General features: G+C 40.3%; 1 protein-coding gene across 3 annotated transcripts in view; it reads right to left on the bottom strand.

Annotated features, from left to right (window-relative positions):
* Nucleotides 1–21900, bottom strand: part of CDK15 (cyclin dependent kinase 15) — a 120905-nt gene that overhangs the window by 92182 nt on the left and 6823 nt on the right. For 2 of the 3 annotated variants that reach the window (XM_032754930.2, XM_058439689.1), the window contains exons 2-4: nt 3191–3552; nt 2331–2480; nt 2022–2116 (exon numbers count right to left, since the gene is read on the bottom strand). In XM_032754930.2, the coding sequence (XP_032610821.1) occupies nt 2022–2116; nt 2331–2480; nt 3191–3313 (368 nt within the window). In that variant the 5' untranslated portion in view covers nt 3314–3552. The remainder of the gene's footprint in view (nt 1–2021; nt 2117–2330; nt 2481–3190; nt 3553–21900) is intronic. The other variant, XM_058439687.1, reaches the window with a different exon arrangement.

Genomic DNA, 21900 nt, shown 5'->3' on the forward strand with positions numbered 1-21900 from the left:
CCAAAGCTCAAGTGATTCTCCTGCCTCAGCCTCCTGGGTAGCTGAGACTACAGTTTTATAAATAAGTAACACTTGAACCAGGAATCTGATGGAGGGGAGGAGTCAGCTGTGTTTATGAACAGTGGAAGGCAGCTCCAGGCAGAGGGAACAGCAAGTTAAAAGTCCTTGACTGAGGCAGGAGCAGTCTGGCATTGAAGCAGAAGAGGGGAAGGAGATGAGGACAAGGAGGAGCTGAGTGTGTGCTGGGGAATGGAGGGTAGGGATTCTATAGGGTCTTGTACAATGACCATTCCAGAGACTGTTGTATTAGATATTTACAGGATATTTGTATTAGAAGATCTAATAATGCAAAGATGTCAATAATTCTCTAACTTAGAGTTTTGATATATTCTAAAAATAGTCTAAAGCAACAATAATTAAAATCATGCAGCACAAATATAAGAAAAGATAGATTAAGGAAACATGATTTTTAAAAGATTAGAACAGAAAGAATTTCAAGTATTCGTGAGATCTAATATATAATCATGGCAGCATTTCAAACCATCAGAGAAAAGAAAATCTAATAAATGGAGCTGGGATAATTGTGAATATACAATATAAATTCCCAGTAGATGAAAGAGTTAAATGAAAAAGAAAACATACAGTAACTAGAAGACAAGATAAGTGAATTCTGTGTAAACTTTGGGCTGGAAAGGTCTGTGCAGAACAATCAAAGTCAGAACTCAGAAGATCAGGAGTGTCCATGGGGCCCACGTATCCAAGTATGTTCTAGGGTGCCCCCATTCTGAGCCACCTTGAAACAGTTACCATGGCCAAATTGATATGAGGAAGGTTAGAATAAAATAAAATGTGGTCCTTTATTGCAGATGTTCTCAGCATTAAAAAAAATTAATGTACACCATGACTAAAACAGAGTAAGAAAGTATAAAGGGTCAGGGGCAGGAGAGTTGCTTGAACACAGGAGGTGGAGGTTGCAGTGATCTGAGATCGCACCATTGCACTCCAGCCTGGGTGACAGAGTTTCCATTCCAAAATAAATAAATAGGTAAATAATAAAATGAAATAAAATTGTATGTCCCCTACAATCCTGTTTTAACATGTAAAAATAATAATAACAGCATAAATACTAAGATAAATAATAAATAGTCTTATAGTAGTTATATAAAATTTTTCTTTTTTCTTTTTTTTGTTTTTGGCCAGTTAAGTGAAGCAGTGGGAGTGGAGAAGGAACAAAGAAATCTGTAACTGGTTGTGATCAAGTAGTTGTAAACACCGCTGCACTCGGATCAGCTATATTTTTAAAATTAATATTTAACCACTATTGAGCCATTACTTTTCTCTCTATTGGAGTAACATAAAGAAAAAAGCGACCTTCCAACTTTCCCACCTTGACTAAAAGGGGAATTGATGGATCTTTTACATATATTTAACAAAGTTGGTTGTTTACCAAAATTAGTACTTAGCTTTTGGATAAGCAGTATTTTTATTCTCCAGACATTTTGTGTATTTTGCAAGTATAAAAAAATCTAGGATTTGTTATCTTTTGCATGTACCATAATTTGCAGAAACCAACTTCAGTTTCTTCTATAAAGGCCAGGTGGAGGAATGAAGCAGCAAATTCCAGGTTGCCATTACAAACTTCTGTCATTGTGATTTAGGGAGGGATATAAAAAACCTGTTAGAGACGCTTTACCAACTGTGCCTCCTACCGGCCTGAAGAGTGGTAATTGTTCTTTGGGTCAGTAGTAGAGAACGTCTATTTTCTTTGAATTCTCTGAATTGAATGCAAGAAGGGAAAGGCTGATAAACATTTAAGTGGGCTGATTTTAATTAGGGCAGGGCAGGTTTGTTTTTCTTTCAAGGCTGTTTAAGTCATCATGTCTCTCTCCCTATTGGCCATAGTGTCTTGCATAGGTCCTGAGTGCTATGAACTTCTATGATGTCTCACCTGGCTTTATAATGTGAAACTGGGGGGGCAGGACCCTCATCTCTAAAGTCTCTCCCAGCTATGTGTCACTCACCTGCTAATCCCCTTGTAAACTGTAGCATAAGAGCCTTCGCCCAGCTTCTCCAAGTTCAAGTAAGATGAGGCTGCCCCAAAAGGGAGGCTCTTCCTCTGCTCTAGGGGAATGGGGAAAAGGAGTGGGTGAAAGGGAAGAGAGAAAGAGCACTTTTTTTTAGTGTTGACTTTTTTTCCCCAGGGAAATTAGAGAGCATTGCCAGAGCAGACTTGGGAAGGCTCGCTCAATAATTGCCCTGAAAGTAAGGGCCGGCTTCCCTAGACAAGCACACATTAAATTATTCTTGATCAACATCGGCTGCTCACTCACCCACTGAAAACCCTGCCTCAGATCCTCTTCCTGAAAAGAATCACTGTTACTCCGTGGCCTTTTACTCTTGAACTTCTGGGCACGGACAGCTTGAAGTCCCCTGGGGTGAAATGAAGTCATGGAACATGATGCTTCTTTTAGGTCTGTTAGCTAGAGAAAAAAGAAAGAGCAGAAATAAAATTTATGCAAAGTAAAGATTCAGTGCCTGGTAAAACCATTTTTTCTTTATTTGCCTCATTTTCACTCTTCAAATGTTTTCTAAGCTTCCTGTACCCCCAAAAGGCACTTTTCTTGAAAGATCCCTGAAAAAGACCATAATGGTATCAACTCCTGAAATACTACATTCTTTCTTCACCTAAAAATGTGTCTTTAACATTTAGGTTAACCTAAATCTCTTTGATGGATGTTTTCCAACTTTTTTCTGTTTGAGTCTGGCTTTTTTTTTTTTCCATGTCCACTTAATTTATTGCTGTAGGGGAATAATCTATGGCATTGCTAATAATCATGAACTAATTACTAAAGTTTTGAATCCATAGCATACCAACTAATACTGCAGCTTGCCTTTTAAGTTTCAGCTCTGTAATTTAGGACCTTAGAGATTTTGAGAGAACTACTTTCTCTACTTCAAGCCAAGTGAGTTTCGTGCAGCCCAAAGCCAAGGATTATTTTTCCCTTTTGGTTTACAAGAAATTCCCCAAATTTGATAACTACAGCCATAAATTTTCTGTGACTTTAATAGAATTTTCATTTTATTGGTTTAGACCTACCGCAGAAGAATCAGACCCCGCTACAAAAAGGGAGTGTCTGAACTCCTTGGTTTATCAATAGAGAAAGATGCTCTCCTCCTGGGATACAAATACCTTGAACGCAGCCTCCATGGTCTCAGGCTGACTCCTCCGACAGCTGTGTGCCTCGCCTCCCTCTGAACAACGATAGCAGCTGCATCCAGGCTGTACAGTCTTTGCACACAGCTCTTGACCCATAATCTTCCGGGTTCAAGGAGAAAACCCGCACTTGAACCTTTCCCCCACTGCCTCTCCTATCCTCGTTCTCTCCCTTTTTGCCAGAGGTCAGCAGCGTGGAGCTTTCATATGACTCACATGATGGCTCTGCCTGGAGCAGCCTCACAACTTCAGCAGTTTTTCCTTATCAGTGCAAGAAACTCCACATCAGACAGGGATTGCTTGCCTTCAGATGTGCACAATTGAAAACGAGGCAGCTGCTATTGAACAGAATAAAATTTGGCACAGTTAAGGTTCTTGTTCTGGCCACAAGTTAGTGCTATTGGTATACATAGTTTTTAGGGATTGACATTGCTTATCTATGTAATGATATTTATATGATATAATTGATAGTGATATTGATATTAGGTTTTCCTGGTGCTAAAGTGGACATGTTGAGGAGTATTTTTCTCCCTACCTTTTATCTGAAAGCATTTTAGTTTTCAGACTTTAAAACAAATTTGCTACCTAGCTAACTTTTAGTAGTCAAAGAAACCACAGAATCATAAAACAGGAAGAAACTTGAAGATATCTACTCCATCTCTTTGCCTTCAAACAATAGTGTATCCAATAGTCTTAGAAGGGTTGCCATTCATTCATTTATTCAAAAACTATGTGGTGAGCACCTATGTTGTTCTTAACTATACAAATGATGATATTAGCCAATGGTGATGGAGAGAGAGGAGTTTGAATGAAATACTTTCTTCCTTTCTTGCTTGCTTCCTTCCACATATATGTAATTAATGTTTACTATATGTAAGTACTATATTAATAGCATGACATGTCAAGGAATCTGGCTTAAATTGGTTTGCAGTCTGTAGTCTTCAAATGCAACATTTTTCTCTGTTAGATTCCTAAGATTATTGCCACTATAATGTACTAATCATAGAGTGAGACAGAATGGAGGATGTATAAACACTCAATCATTATTAAGGGAAAAAATAAGAGTCATGTCTATTATCACAACAATATTTACGAATATTTGATATTTGAACCTCATGATGGTTTTTTAAAATGTTCAGGTAATTTAATTATGAGCATGTATTTTTTCATTTCAAAATTGCCACAAGAGAAGAGACTTAAGCCAATTCCAAGATTCAATCTAGAGATATTTTTTGAAAAAAAAGAAAAAGAAGAAGAAGAAAAGGAAGACTACGTGGCTCAAAGACCATTCAACTTTTTTTTTTTTTTTTTTTTGAGACAGAGTCTCGCACTGTTGAGTAGGCTGGAGTGCAGTGGCACGATCTCGGCTCACTGCAAGCTCAGCCTCCCGGGTTCACGCCATTCTCCTGCCTCAGCCTCCTGAGTAGCTGGGACTACAGGCGTCTGGCACCACACCTGGCTAATTTTTTGTATTTTTAGTAGAGATGAGGTTTCACCGTGTTAGCCAGGATGGTCTCGATCTCCTGACCTTGTGATCCATCTGCCTTGGCCTCCCAAAGTGCTGGGATTACAGGCGTTAGCCACTGCACCCGGCCAAAGACCATTAGTTTTGACTGACAACTGAGAGAGTGAGAAGCTAGTTTCTCAGAATATTTAATTCCATTTGAATTTATAATAATATAATTATAATACATTTTATCAGAAATGCTAATTTCTTCCTAAAAGATTGTGAATTTCATCACATAAAAGTTATGTCCCAGGTCAAGTTTATGATGTCTTTTCTTGCATTTTTTTTTTGGAAACAGGGTCTCCCTCTGTCTCCCAGGCTGGAGTCCAGCTGGGCAATCACCGTTCACTGCAGCCTCAGCCTCCTGGGCTCGGTGATCCTCCCACCTCAGTCTTCCAAGTAGCTAGCTGCAGGCCTGTGCCAAGACAACCAGCTAATTATTTTTTATAGACACAGGGTCTCACTATGTTGCCCAGGCTTGTCTTCAACTCCTGGCTTCAAGCATTCCTCCTACCTCAGCCTCCCAAATAGCTGGAACTGGGGGTGCACGCCACCATGCTTGGAAAATTTTTTTATTATTTGTACAGACAGAGGTTTCACTATGTTGCGTAGGCTTGTCTCCAACTCCTGGGCTCAAGTGATACTCCTGCCTCCCAAAGTGCTGGGAATACACGTGTGAGCCACAGCATTGGCCTATAGCCTGATTATTAAAGGTGTAAATTGCTATGTTTAGATACTAGAATTAGCTACTTTTTTTTTTTTCTTCCAGAGACAGGGTCTTGCTTTCTTGCTCAGGCTGGAGTGCAGAAGCTATTCACAGGCATGCACCGTGTACCTGCCTAGAACTCCTGGGCTCAAGCATCCTCCCACCTCTGCCTCCCAAATAGCTGAAACTACAGGTGTGTGCAACCACACTGGCTTTATAGTCTTGTTTAAAGCCAAGGAAAAATATCTGATGACTTCTTAAGATGTTTTCTTGCTGTGTCAGAAATAGCTTTTGTTCTGAAAGATTTCTGAAGGACAAGACTTAGATGATTTCATTTATCATTGTGCATTAGGCTCAGCTTGTGAACCACTCCAGATTGGCTTGGCTGCACCTCCTTTAGCAGCCTGGTCGCCATCATAGCAACAGAGGCCATTTCTGGGGTCTTGAAGCGCACTCATTGTTGCTGCCACCTCCCCCCGTCATAGGACAAGGAGCCCCAACACATGAAGCTGACTGACCAGGAGAAACCCTTGTGCTTACCCACCAGCCTAAATAGACCAAGAGCCAGAGAGGCTCAGGCTTCTCTCGCAACTGCTTGCAAGGGCCAGGTGATACAATCCAGAACTGCAGGAAGTTCCACGGAGCGTGCTTCCACCATTGGGAAACCAGAGATGTTGTGGAGCTGAGATCAGCTCAGAAACATGCTCCGTTTGGGGAGTGTCACTTGAGGCTGGGAGTTTGAGGTTGCAGTGAGCTATGATTGCATCACGCACTTCATCCTGGGCAAAAGAGTGAGACCCTGTCTCAAAAAAAAAAAAGAGAGAGAGATGAAAGATGAAAGAAAGCAAAAAAGAAAGGGAAAAAAAATCTTCCATTTATAAGGTTGATCCTAAAGTAATTACAGTTTTACCATTACTTTCAAGGGCAAAAACTGCAATTACTCTTGCACCAACCTAATAATCCTAATATTTGCTCTCTCCTTCTCCTCACTTCTACTTCCCTAGGATTGCACAAACTGCCCCTACAACCCCGCCCCCACCCCGCACCCTTTTGCTTCAGGCTCTGTTTTCAGGGAATTTGTGTTAAGACAAAAATGGTAGCCACTTTTTAAATTGGCAGTAAACATTTTAGGTTACTGATCATTTCAGGCTAGCTTCTCCACCTACCACATTTTTGGAGTTCTTTTTCCTTTCTCAAGTGGTGTGAATTCAAACTACTATGTTTAGTTAAGAGTTGCCATTTTTTTCCAATCTTTGCATTCTATCTTTATTAAATTTAGCCAAATATAACATTTCTAGAATATGTTGATTATCACAGCATTCAACAGATAATATGAAAAATAATGTAAAATCTATGTTATAAACATTGAAAATAATTCATATATGTCCACACAATGGAGTAATATGCAGCTGTTAAAAGAAAGGAGATCTATATATAATGACATGGAGTGATGACCAAAATATATTGTTAAGTTAAAAAAGCAAAATGCAGAACAATATTTGGTGGCAAAGAAATGAAGGGAAATAAAGTATAGTCAGGGTCAGGCACGGTGGCTCACACCTGTAATCTCGACATTCTGGGAGGCCAAGGTGGGAGGATTGCTTGAGCCCAGGAGTTGGAGATCAGCCTGGGTAACATGGTGAGACCCCATCCCAAAAAATAAAAATAACAAATAAAAAAAGTGTAGTAGTAATCTTACCAATAGTAGCAATATTATTACTATTATTTTAAATCTATTGTAGAGGAAAAAAGATTTCTCACCCATCTCTAGGTTCATGGATGACATCCATATACCAATAGACAGATTAACAAGAGAAAAGCACACAAATTTATTTAATGCAAGTTTACACAACACAGGAGCCTTCAGAAATGAAGACCCAAACAAATAGGGAAATCTGTATTTTTATGCTAAGCTTGATGAAGAAAAGTAGATAATTGTGAAGAAACATGACTGGAGGACAAAAGGGTCTGATCTAATGGTAAGAAACTGGGGAGAACTTAGTAAGACCTGTTTGTTCAGATTATTCTTGGTGTCTGTGTGTCTTCAAGGATAATGATATTGCTTTTTACGGGGTATAGGAAACTTATCTCTGGAGTTGAGGTCTTATGACCTACTGTAGTGGGAAGTCAGCTAGATTTTATGACCTGCTTTCAGGGAGAAGGGATGAGAGGAAGATGGGAAGATGAGAATGACTTTCCTGCTTCTGCTGTTTTCTCAAATATCAACGTGCCATACTTGGGGGTAGCATATTCTGAACCCCATCATTATTATAGGCATATCTTAGGTTAAAACTAGTGAGCAATTATGTTAATGCCATTGGAAACCAAACTTTTCAGCATGAGAGAAAATAGACATAAATATCAAATCAAAGAAATCAAGTAAAAATTATGTGATCTTAAATTTGACTTGGAAATAAAAACTTATGGTTTTTATTTGTTTAAAAAAAGCTCTGTCAACCAAAAAGACCTAGAAGCAATGACAACTCAATAGCTATGAGCAGCCCTACTGCTCCAATTTTGGTCTCTTAACACCATTTTCCACTAACAAGAAAGAGCTAAATATCCGTGGAGAAATGGTGGATTCCAGATTCCAGGTCTGGAGTATGAACTCAACAAATGAGCCTGGGATATCTTTCTTGCCAGAAAACAACGAAGTTATCAAGAAAGATGTCCTAGGCTCATCTTGAGCCAGTTGGAGTCCTGTCAAAAGGATATGAGAGCCAACCTGAAAGGGACTCCCATTGGCTTAAGATTGGGCAATTTGAGTAGCAAAAAGAATAATAACTGCAATGGATTGAAACACAGGGAATGCGAAAAATCTATAACTTTACAGTAATTCTAAACAAAAGTGGTCACTTGAAGGTTTCTAGTTTACAAACTTATTACTCTGAATATTAATAAAGGAGAAAAGTCAAGTATTTTTGGTATTTTCTATATAAATTATTTTTTCAAGATTATAAAATACTTAATGAGGGAAAATTTTTTCCTTATGGGAGAATTCCAGCTAATAAACGCAGAAGAAGGGATAGAAATAGAAATATTACTATCATGGCATCTCTAATGCAATGATCTAAGAAAACAATCATTAATGGATGCTAAAATCATTAGGTGGAGGATTGATGAGGAACTTTGCAATGAAGGGGTCAGGCTGACACTATCTGAGCCCACTGATCAGTCTTAGCTTCACTAAATTTGGGACATCCAGATATTATGTGCCTCCTGTTATGATGGAATGGGACATATAGCACCATCTGTGATGTATTTTTGACAAAAGAAAACAATTAAGCCAGAATCTAATAAAGTTTCTAGCTCTAAAACCAAATTACAAGAAACATGGAGGACACAAGTTAAATAACACCACAAGGAATCAAATAGGCAAATCAGGAAGGACAAAAATCTCTAACAGATTTCTCTAACAAATCAATGGCATTAAATAAGAAGAAAATGAAGAGAATTTAAAAGACTTAAGGGCCAGGCCCAGCAGCTCACGCCTGTAATCCCAACACTTTGAGAGGTCGAAGCGGGACAATTGCTTGATCTAGGAGTTCAAGACCAGCCTGGGTAACATAGTGAGACCCCATCTCTACAAAAACTGAAAAAATTAGCCAGATGTGGTGGCACGCACCTGTGATCCTAGCAACTGGGAAGGCTGAGGTGGGAGAATTGCTTGAGTTCAGGAGGTCAAGGTTGCAGTGAGCCATGGTTGTGCCACAGCACTTCAGACTGGGTGACAGAGCAAGAGCCTGTCTCAAAAAAAAAAAAAAAAAAAGACAAAAGATAACAAATGCAATATGTAGATATTGTTTGGATCCTGATTTGAACAAATTAACTGTAAAATGACATTCCTGAAAGAAGTATTGAAATTCAAATATGGTATTAGATGATTTTAAGAATTTATTTTTAATTTTACATGATGATTATGTTTTAAAAACAATCCTGCCATTAGACATGTACACTAAAGTATTTATAGGTAGAATGGCATAATTTCCAGACATAATATTACAGACATATAATGCTGGGGGTAGAAAATACAAAAGTGGCAAAAATATTGAATCATCGTTTAAACTGAGTGATAACTATATAGAGGTTCATTTCTGTGTATTTAAGACTTCTGAATAAAAATGTAGAAAAATAACAGTATTAAAAAAACACCTTTATACAAAATCTACACATTTCAATAATGTATTTCTTTTTTTATATTCATGGCTATTTTCATCAAGGGTGGTGGAGGCTTTCAATAAAAATACAGCAATCATCATCATAATAGCAACAGCTACCATGTCACTGCTTGCTCTGTGCCAGGCTCCATGCAGGCAGAGATTAATCCTTACAATGCCATGACAGTGAGGTAGGTACCATTATTAACCACACTGAATCATTGAGGGAACTGAGTTCAGGGAGTTTAAGTAACTTTCCCCAAGGTTATTAAACTAGCAAATAGGCCAGGCGTGGTGGCTCATGCCTGTAGTCCCAGCACTTTGGGATGCCAAGGCGAGTGGATCACCTGAGGTCAAGAGTTCGAGACCAGCCTGGCCAACATGGTGAAACCCTATCTCTACTAAAAATACAAAAATTAGCCGAGTGTGGTGGCATGTGGCTGAAATCCCAGCTACTTGGGAGGCTGAGGCACAATAATCGCTTGAACCCAGGAGGCGGAGGTTGCAGTGAGCCAAGATCTCGCCACAGCACTCCAGCCTGGGCAATACAGCAAGATCCTGTCTCAAAATAAATAAATAATAAAATAAACTAGCAAATAGTAGAAAATATTTATAAAACTCCCCAAAGACTTTACCAAATTTCACACATTTTATTTAATGAGGAGACATTAATAATTTGTATTTGTAAAAGAGCATGAACTCTCTCTCAGTGTGCTCACATTTCTTACTAATTATAAGGCTGAAGTTTAAATGAGTTGTTATATTTTGAATAAACCAGTAATAGATAAACTAAACCAGGTATAAGTGACGCTAGTTCATTAATCAAGAGGCATGTAACATTATCCTTTGTAAAAAGATGGTATGTCTTTTGGTAAAAAATAAAAGCAGCAGAGTATAATTTTTTTTTTTTTTTGAGATGGAGTTTCGCTCTTGTTGCCCAGGCTGGAGTGCAGTGGTGCAATCTTGGCTCACTGCAACCTCCACCTCCCAGGTTCAAGTGATTCTCCTGCTTCAGCCTCCCAAGCAGCTAGAATTACAGGCATATGCCACCAGACCTGGCTAATTTTGTATTTTTAGTAGAGATGGAGTTTCACCATGTTGGCCAGGCTGGTCTCGAATTCCTGACCTCAGGTGATCCACCTGCCTCAGCCTCCCAAAGTGCTGGGATTACAGGAGTGAGCCACCACACCCGGCCAATTCTTAAGTCACACTTCTTCCTTCTTCCTGAAGTACCCTACCTTGAAACTGACATGCTGAGAGTGCTGTCTGCTGACTGTCAGCAGAACTGCAGGCACATGGTATCTAGGTCTCCTTTGTAGCCTTACACACATACTTATCTGTCCTTTCTTTATATCATACTATTATTGCATAATAGTATGCTATTTGTTTACTTGTACTTTATTTTCACAAAGAAGTTGATGTTGCAAATTCCAGTGTTATCTTCTATTTCCATTGTTTTTAATAAAGAGTAAGGTTCAAAACTGGTGAGTTATTGAGTTTTTACTGACTTTAAAAGACCATTCCTGGGGCCCTGCGAATAATATGCTTAGGTTTCTAGCCTTAAATTCCATGGTGCTTGCCTTGATACTAGATTCCTGCCTCTCATTCAGGCTTTCTCCACATCCTGGACTTCACTCCTGAAACAAGATTACTGGTTGTGGATCAAAATTCTTTTAACTACAAATGGAATGCTCAAGAATGCTGAGTGATTCCATATGTGTAGGTCCACATTCTAAATCTACTGGAAAGCATTTGACGTGAAAAAAAAAAAAAAAAAAGACAGTGCACAGGCAGGTAAGGAAATCTCATTGCAAGTTGTTCTTGTGACAGAATGGCTTAGCTTGTGAAACAATGCCATTCCAGTAGTCCTCCCCAATCCATGGTTCTGCTTTCCGTGGTTTCAGTTACCCGTGGTCAACCACAGTTTGAAAATATTTAATGAAAAATTCCAGAAATAAACACCACATAAGTTTTAAATTGCATGCCATCCTGAGTAGTGTGATAAAAATCTCACACTAACCTGCCCAGGATGTGAATCATCCCTTTGTCCAGCTTATTCACCCTGTATATTCTTCCCTCTTATTAGTTACTTTGTAGCCCTCTAGGTTATCAGATCAACTGTATCTCGGCGCTTGTGTTCAATAACCCTTACTTTACCTAATGGCCTCAAAGCGCAAGACTAGTGATGCTGATATATTGTTACAATTGTTCTATTTTATTATTAGTTTTTGTTACTAATCTCATATTGTCCCCAATATAAATTAAACTTTATCATAGGCATGTATGTACAGGAAAAAACGCAGTGTATATAGAGGTTCGGTACTAGCTTTGATTTCAGGCATCCACTGTAGGTGTTGGAACATATCCCTCGTCCCTCACAGATAAAGGGGTACTGCTGTATACTGACCACGTACCTAAAAAAGGACTCATCATCTCGAACTGTAGGAATACCTGGGATAGCTGTAGAAGCAAGGAAAGTAGAATACTTCTTACTTCCAGTCTAAACAAAAAAGAAAATTATGCTTCTACAGACCAGATACTTTCTGTTTTTCTTTGCATTTATACGGTTGATTGGTTTCTTGAGTCTGAATGGACTATGGGAAAATTCCAGAAAGGACTTGAACTGATGATGTGATTCCCCTGAAATGGAGAACCACAACTTTATATTTAATTTTCCGCTTTCAATATAACAGCATGAATTTTTAAAAGAATGACTCAACGTTCTTTTTATAAAGAACAGGTTTCAAATATAGCACAATCAGGTCCCAGAGTGAGGCAACTTGTCATGAATTTAGTCCAAGTCTTCTGGCTCTAGGAAGTGAAAATAATAAGGCAAACACATGGTTTACTTACATTTACTCATAACCATTCTGTGGCAAAATTATTAAATAATTTGCCCAAATAAGCAAGATGTGGTAGAACTAGGATTTGAACCAAGGTGGATCAGCTGCAGAGGCCATACTTTTAGCCTACTTCACCATTTTCCTTCTTCATACAATTTACGAATGTGGAGATGATGAGTCATACCAGAGTTTTTGTGCCTGTGCTTGCTTCTGCCTTCCTTCAGTAGGCATTATCACCGAATATGGCTACCATTTTGTATCTGTTCTAAACAAGCACTTTGCATACATTATCTTAGTTATTTCTGTGATGTAGATATTTATTCCCCCAATTTTGGATAAGAAAACTGCAAATTGTTCAAAGTTTTTTAGAGCATAGATATCAGAACTAGAATTTAAACTCACTGGTGCTGGGATCAGTGGCTCATGCCTATAATTACAGCACTCTGGGTGGACGAGGTGGGCGGATCACCTGAGGTCAGAAGTTTGAGACCAGCCTGGCCAACATGGTGAAACCCCGTCTCTACTAAAAATACAAAAATTAGTTGGGCGTGGTGGCACACGCCTGTAATTCCAGCTACTTGGGAGGCTAGGATGGGAGAATCGCTTTAACCCGAGAGGCAGAGGTCGCAGAGAGCCAAGATTGCACCATTGCACTCTAGCCTGGGTGACAAGAGCAAAACTCTGTCTCGAAAAAATAAAAATAAAAATAAATAAATAAACTCACTGGTATTGACGCTAGGGACTTAGCCATCTCTCCACACAATGAGGAGCTGGGTACTGTGAGTAAGCACCCTTTCCCCTGACACAATGGGTCCCAGAGCTCAGCACATCATTCTTTGTATGTGGGATTTGCTTTTTGGTACTCATGTGAAAAAAACTTCCTCTCTGACAGGAAACATGCATTACTAAAATAGAGGCTGAGGTGAGCTTCCTCCACCTGCTGTCTTCAATTCCATGCCTCTCTCTCTAGCAGTCCCTCACAGTCAGTGCACACACAGAACAATCAGTCCACTATAGAAGTGCCCAGCCTATTGACTAAAGAATGATATCTTTGTACAACTTGTTAATTCCTGTGAAGTACATTAAAACGCTCCCATTAACTTCTTTAATATTACCCTAAAGTTTCTTGCTCTGTCAGAATAAAGTGGTCTGGCCTAGAAACCCTGCTTTTTCATGAAGTTCAGCACACTCTGCAGTACTAAAAACAGTAATTTTAGAACTGTTTGAAAACGTCTTCTGCAAGTTATTACTTTAAAATATGCTGCATGTTTTATGGATGTATAAAATACAAATAAATGCAAGTTGCAAAACCTGATTTGTAAATTTCTGATATTCACAAACTGTGTGGGAGATCCTCTAAGAATCCCTCTTCCCATCTCAATCCCAGGGTGCCTGGACCCTTTCTGGCCCTGTTTCCAGAAATAAGACAGCCTTGTACCAACAGCACCACTCGGTGGCCAGGATGGAGAACTGACCAAATCAACTTTTCTTCCCTCCCAACTTTTTTTTCCTCAAGACGATGATGCCCTTCCAAACCCCAAACCTCTCCACCTACCCCAATTTTCCTTGGGCTTTGCCACTGACAGCCAAGTTGGTTCCACCTCAGGCACTCTTTCTCAAGTGTACACACATCCTTTGTTAAAAAATCTTTTTTTTTTCGCCCCACCCAGTTGCTTCATAAGATTTTCTCACTCTTCCAACTGCCTTTATCACATAAATAAGCCTAGCAGTTGCTAGGGCCGGACAAGCCAGACTTGGCCCCAAGGTTCTGAAATGTAGAGGGGCTAACCACAGTTTTTAAAAATTAAGTATTTTAAAGCTTTGTATAAATTGATTAGGCCATTCACCCCTCAGAAATTCTGTCCTCCTCCCAGCTCCCAACCCCTAGTATCCAGTTGGCTCCTGCCCATAGCAGAGTCTTCTATAGCAGCCAGGGATGGAGGTGGAGATGCAAAGTAAGAAAAGAAAATGGAAAGGAAAAAAGGAAGGAAGAGAGGGAGGGAGAGAGGAAGAAAGAAAAGAAAGAATAGGGAAAAAGAAAAATATAGAGGGAATATTTTCGCCTAGAAGACCCCTTATGCAGCTCCCTTCCTCACTGTTTCCAATGGGTGCTGGGACTGAGAGGAAGCATAAGGGGACCCCAAAACACTCAGTAGTTAAATGCATAAAAATAATAAATAATCTCAAAATGCAATATTTCTATAAAAACTTTAAAATTAAAACAGGCTGGATGCGGTGGCTCACTCCTGTAATCCCAGCACTTTGGGAGGCTGAGGTGGGTGGATCACCTGAGGTCAGGAGTTCGAGACCAGCCTGACCAACATGGTGAAACTCCATCTCTGCTAAAAATACAAAAATTGGCTGGGCGCGGTGGCAGGCGCCTGTAGTCCCAGCTACTCGGGAGGCTGAGGCAGGAGGATTGTTTGAACCTGGGAGGTGAAGGTTGCAGGGAGCTGAGATCACACCCCTGCACTCCAACCTGGGCAACAGAGTGAGACTCAGTCTAAAAAATAATAATAATTAAAATAAAAATTAGTGCACAAAAATCCATGATGAGCAAAATAATCAGTATCAGAATTTTAAAAAGAGAATAGTGGTTTCCAATCAGTCCACAGGTCCCAGGTCACTGGGCTGCCAGGAGGGCCCCCCTCCCCATCCTCCTCTCTGCCCCAGCCCCCACAGAGAGGGTTGATCTCTATGTGAGAACAGATCGACAACAAAGGGCTTTATATGTAGGTGTTTCCCAAATTATAGGAATTGTATTAATTTTTCTACTTGATTCAATATGTGGGAGGATATTTTGATATCCATAAGTATAAAGGCACACACTGTTCCTTCTGCCTTGGGCTCCCATATGGCTGGGCAGGGTGCTGTTTCTGCTCACCAACCCCTTCTTCGCTGTGCCCCACAACTCCAAAGTTTCTGTGGATCTCTCGGTCCTGGTACCCTGAAACATGCTTTTCTTTAAGCACTGATATTCATGAAAAATGACTCACTCCATACCAAGGGTTTTTTCTCCTCATTTTCTAAATTACAAAATACTGCAAAAGCATTGCTTTCAGCTAAGAATGACATCATAAATCAGTAATTGTAAGTTAGCCCAGGAATTAAACCGTTATTAACCTCACTGTTTCTATGGGAAAACAACTCACTTGCAAATAAATATGTGAGGCATGTTTTTTGGTAGATGGGGGACTAATGCTTTTTAAATAAAAATGTATATAGAAATGTATGTGTTATGCATTGTAATATGAAAAAAGAAGCTCTTTAGCCCTAAACTACTGCTCTTAATTTTTAGAAAAAAAAAAAAAAGAAAGAAATTTTAAAAAGAAAAAAACAAACAAACCAGGGTGCTTGTAATGCCCAGCTTGAGATCAGAATGCTAGGCCATGTCAACAGCACAGGCTTTGCCAACAACACTGAGACAAGAAAAGAATAAGACAGAGAAGTATAACACCATTAGGCACACATTGCATAAAACTATTCAGATATAGAAGAACATTTTATTTAAATATAGATATTTACATTTTATTAAAATATTTTTGCTTTGATGTCTAATTACTTATAAGTCAATATAGGATTTATGAATGTGTCTCAACAAGTCTCAAACAGCATGTGCTTCCATTCTAAAAATAGCAAGCTAGCATCTGCTTACCTGCAGCTGGTAGTTAGTCATTCAATCCACTAATTATTTTTTGGTATGAGATAAGTAGAAGCATTGCTATTGAAATCATTCCTCCAAATTACCGTATGTCATCAGCAGGTCTTTTCTCCTCACTTTGGGCTTTATCTTCTTGCATGAAGTTCAGCCACATAGTAAAATACTCCCAGATGTCAATGAGGGGTGAGTGCCCCTTTTCTAAGATCTCATCCACTTAGAATCTCAGCATGTATTTTTAAAAAACAATAGTCTAAGTTGTTCTTAACTACCTTGTTTAACTTGAGAGAGGAAATGTAATCTAATTAAGAATAAAAAATGTAACATGCACACACACACACACACATGCACACACATACACACAGTCTCTATTTTAATAGTTAAGTAGAATAAGGTACCCAGACTACGACTGTACTTTGAAAGCACAGATCTTTCTGCGGTTTATTTATCTATTTATTTATCTATTTATTTATTTTTGAGATGGAGTCTTGCTCTGTTGCCCAGGCTGGAGTGTAGTGGCGCGATCTTGGCTCACTGCAAGCTCCGCCTCCCGGGTTCGAGCCATTCTCCTGCCTCAGCCTCTCCGAGCAGCTGGGACTACAGGCGCCCTCCACCACGCTCGGCTAGTTTTTTGTATTTTTAGTAGAGACGGGGTTTCACTGTGTTAGCCAGGATGGTCTCGATCTCCTGACCTCGTGATCCGCCCGCCTTGGCCTCCCAAAGTGCTGGGATTACAGGCATGAGCCACCACGCCCGGCCTGCGGTTTATTTTTTTAAATGCCTCTTTGACCATTTCTGATTAAACATCCTCATAGGTCCCCTACTTATCTGTGGAATCAAGTGTCGATTCCTCAGCTTGGCTTCTAACTACCTGACGCTTCTCATGCCCTACCTACCTGTGTTCGCAGGAGCCACACCAGTAGCTCCTCTTTCTAACCAACCTTCCTTGCTCATCTGACTGGACCTTCATGTGTTTCTCATCTGACATGTTCCCCTTCCTTTGTGCCTAGCCCTCCTTCAAGTCCAGACTGAGGTGCCATCTCTGCTAAACCTTTACTTGCTTCTTTGCCCTCCCCTCCCCAACACTGACTTTCCCCAAGGCTGAGCTCTGGGTCACTGATTGTCTGATTTGTGCAATCTTTTTTTTTTTTTTTTTAATTTTTTTTTAAGACAGTCTCGCTGTGTCACCCAGGCTGGAGTGCAGTGGCATGATCTTGGCTCACTGCAACCTCCACCTCCCGGGTTCAAGTGATTCTCCTGCCTCAGCCTCCCAAGTAGCTGGGATTACAGGAGTGCACCACCATACCCGGCTAATTTTTGTATTTTTAGTAGAGACGGGTTTCACCATGTTGGCCAGGCTGGTCTTGAACTCCTGACCTCAGGTGATCCACCCACTTTGGCTTCCCAAAGTGCTGGGATTACAGGTGCGAGTCACCGTGCCCAATCGTGATTTGTTCATTCTAATCGCTATTTTTATCATTTTCCTCACAAGATGGTAAGTATACTATCAGGGTATGAACTAGATCTTCCACCTCTTTTAGAGTCCTAATAAAGGCTTGTCAAATTAAGTAAGGGTACTTATATAAATGTGAACACACCTCTCCCACACACGCACATATACATGCACACAGGATGGGCCCCTGGAACCGATGTTTACTTAGTATTCATTCCGATCCCCCTCTGAGGCATATCCCTGTACCACTCTCCCATGAATCTTATCCTCAGTTTTTAATACTGGCCTTCACTGACCCTGTTATTTCATTTCTGTCATCCTCTATCATCCCTTTCTTAAACCGCACTTTTTACATTAGTCCTGAACTCTACTTAACACCTTAATTTGTCCAGGTGTTGTAGTTCACACCCATAATCCCAGCACTTTGGGTAGGCTGAGAAGGAAGGATCACTTGAGGCCAGCAGTTCAAGACTGGTGTGGGCAACACAGGGAGACCCTGTCTCTGCAAAAAATAAAAAAATTATCTGGATATGATAGTACCTGCCTGTGGTCCCAGCTACTCAGGAGGCTGAAGCAGGAGGATCACTTGAGCCCAGGAGGTCAAGGCTGCAGCGAGCCATGATGGTGCCACTGCACTCCAGCCTGTGTGACAGCATGAGACCCTATATCACAAAAACAATAAACAATTTTCTGGGTGTGGTGGCAAGCAGCTGTAGTCCCAGCTACTCAGGAGGCTGAGGCAGGAGGATCGTTTGAGCCTACGAGTTCAAGATTGCAGTGAGCCATGGTTGCCCCACTGTACTCCAGCCGGGGTGACAGAGTGACACCCTGTCTCAAAAAAATAAAAAATAAAATAAAAACACCTTGATTCATTAGGGGTTGATGTAGGGAGAAAGCAGAGTATTTGGAGTTTGGAGACCTGGGTTTGAGTCCCTCTCCCACTTAGAATAGTTGAATTAACTTGGACAGGTCACTGGGCCTCAGTTTCTTCATCTGTATTTTAGGAATAATTATTCCTAGTATGGGGTTGTTTTGAGGATAAAATGCACACACAAAGAATTTTGCAAATAGTACATTAAAAATATATCATATTGCAATATTATTAAAATTAGTCCAAATATCATCACCTCCCAGAGGCTGCATCACATACCACTCCACACTTGTGGATCACTCTGGGAAAGAAAATCTATTGCCTTCAGTCTTTTTGCCGTTTGAGACCAGGAAGATCCTTGTCTTGTATGACTTTTAAGGATAGGGAATTGGGAAGACCTCTCTTCAATTCCTCCCACTGGGCAGCCAATCAGAGGATGTGAACTATAACCAATGGCAACTGGGTAGGTGACAGAAAAGGCAAGTACTTATGTCTATTTCAATGAACTGCATTTCAACAAATGGTTAAATTGCTGAATCTCAATAAACGAATTCATCAAATAGTAAAGTGCAAGGCACTGTGCTAGACTCGAGAATTTAAAAATAAGTAAAATTGTCTGAGAGCTTAGATTCTAATAAGAGAGACAGACAGGTTTGTAAATTAGTGTTATATATGCCATGACAAAAGAACTTATAAGTAGATTTGACCCAGACTGTGCACTCACAGTATTGAGTCTACGACAATATATAGAGAGATACATTTGGATATCTTTTCTGTTTTCCTTTTAAGGTCAGATTCTGTCTAATAGAAAATCTAGCTTTGCTGTCATACTATCTGTCGTCATCATCGTTGTTTTTAAATGCTTGGGTTTGGAGTATCTACTCTATACCTTGACCCCACATCCTCTCTAGATACCGCCCCAGGTTGTGACTCCACAGCAAACCTCGAAGGAGATATCTTCACTTCCTCACCTCCTATTCTGTCTTTAACTCATCCCAATAAAGTTTCTGTGTTTATTGCTCTAACAAACCTACCTTTGCCAAGTCACCAGAAATTCCATGTTATCAAAATCCAAAGGCTACTTCTCAGATCTTACCTTGCTTTACTCTTTGATGGCATTTAACACCATAATCATGCCACCCTTTTTGAAAGCCTCCTTGATTCTGTGAAGTGGGCACTTTCTTGGTTTTCTTCCTGCCTCTCTGGGGACTCCTCTGCAACCATCTTTGCTGATTCCTCCTCCCCTGCTCAACTTCCTAATTTGAGTGGACCCAGTGTTCAGTCTGAGCCTTATCTGTACTTTGCTTCTAGATAACTTCATCTAGTCCCTTGGCTTTGAACGGCACCTATCTATGAATAATTCTCAAATCTCCAGCCTGACTTCTTTACAACACCAACTGTCAATTTGACATTTCTACTTGACTGCCTAAAAGGTATTCCAAAGTTTAATAATATGTCAAAAACAGATTTCTCGAACCGTGCAGAGATGGCTTCTCCTTAGTTTTCTCCAGTTCAGAAAATGGTATTCTTGGCTGGGCGTGGTGGCTCATGCCTGTAATCCCAGCACTTTGGGAGGCTGAGGCGGGCGGATCACGAAATCAGGAGATCGAGACCATCCTGGCTAACACGGTGAAACCCCGTCTCTACTAAAAATACAAAAAAAAAATTAGCTGGGCGTGGTGGCACACGCCTGTAGTCCCAGCTACTTGGGAGGCTGAGGCAGGAGAATGGCATGAACCCGGCAGGCAGAGGTTGCAGTGAGCCAAGATCATGCCACTGCACTCCAGCCTGGGTGACAGAGTGAGACTCTGTCTCAAAACAAAAACAAAAACAGAAAACCAGAAAATGGTATTCCCATCAATCAGTTACTCAGAAAAGTAAACCCAGGCAGCATACAAATAAAATCTCACATCTAATCCATCAGTAAATCATGTCAATTCTACTTCCAGAAAATAACTCAAATCTAATTCTCTATTCATATAGCTGTCTCTCCCTAGTCCAAGCATCACCATCCCTCATCTGGCCTAACGCAGTACCTTCTACTAAGTTTCCCTGCTTCTGAAACCACCTTTGCAAAAATTAAAACTGAGGAAATTATGACAGTGAAAGTGATCAGACCTAACCGGCTCCATCTTGCTTCTAACCTTTGAGCTGTCCTTGTTCATTCCTGGGTGAAGGCCAAACTGACTTTGGGAAGGAAATCAGTTCATGGTTTGACTCTGAAACAAAATTGATAATAACCCTTTCATGAAAAAGGGCCCCTTCTTGCCTGGGGACCAGTTTGCCTTTGCAGGACTAACAAATTAGTTATAAGACTAGAAATTAGGTTTAAGAGTCATGCAGCCTCTGGCTCCAAGAGTCTGAACCTCCCCAAATTGCTCCTGGGGATAATGTTACTACTATAAAACCTAAGATCAGTGCTTGGGATATTTTGCAGACCCTGCACTGGATAGATCAGCTGACACCACCCGGACCCATAATCTGGCTCAACCAGTTCTGCCATCCCACTCAGGAATAGAAGACAGCCAGAAAACCTCACTTCGACCCCCTATGATTCCATCTCCAATCTTACCAGTCAGCACTCCCCACTTCCCAAGCCCCTACCTGCCACTTTGTCTTTAAAAGCTCCGATCCCCCGAGACTGATTTGAGTAATAATAAAACTCTGGTCTCCCGCACAGCCGGCTCTGCCTGAATTACTCTTTCTCCATTGTAATTTCCCTGATAAATTTTCCTTGATAAATCGGCTCTGTCTAGGCAGCAAGAAAGGTGAAGCTATTGGGCGGTTACTTCCTTCCTAAATTTCCTATAATCTATTCAGTCTGAATGAACTCAAACAAATAATATTAATTTTATGAACTCCTAACTCTTAAGTAGACATCTTTTTAATATTCTGTGTAATGAAATGGAAGTACCTGTAAAGCACACACTAGAATGAACTTTGAAAAATACAAATCAGGTCAGGTCATTCCCCCACTTAAAACTTTCTGATGGATTTAGGATAAAATACAAAGTCATACTCTGGCCTACCAACCCCTACATGATCATTGTAACCCCATTTTGTGCCACTCTTCCCTCTCACGCCTTCTCTGCTAGCTATTTTTGGCCTTCTTTCTGTTTCTCAAACACAATGATTTCTCCCTTCAGAAAACCCAGCAGGATCTTGGACTAGATGCTTTCTATCTTTGCAATCTCTAAATAGAACGAGTGTCCCAGGGCTCAGGCTTCAGACTGCTTCTCTTTTCTATCAATGACTTCCGGTATTATATCTCCAGCCCTGACCATTCTCCTCAACACCAGACTCCTATCCAGTCAATGCCTAGTAGCCATATAAAATATTGCCATTTTCTGAACATGAAAACCTAATACTTCCTTCCCATAGCCTCCAACATACTCTTTTTCCAGTCTTCCCTATCTCAGTAAATGACAGCTCATCTTTTTTTTTTTTTTTTGAGACGGAGTTGAGTGCAAGGTTGCTTACTGCAACCTCCG

The sequence above is a fragment of the Hylobates moloch genome, unplaced genomic scaffold (assembly GCF_009828535.3).
Source record: "Hylobates moloch isolate HMO894 unplaced genomic scaffold, HMol_V3 SCAFFOLD_1, whole genome shotgun sequence".
In the NCBI taxonomy this organism is placed as follows: domain Eukaryota; kingdom Metazoa; phylum Chordata; class Mammalia; order Primates; family Hylobatidae; genus Hylobates; species Hylobates moloch.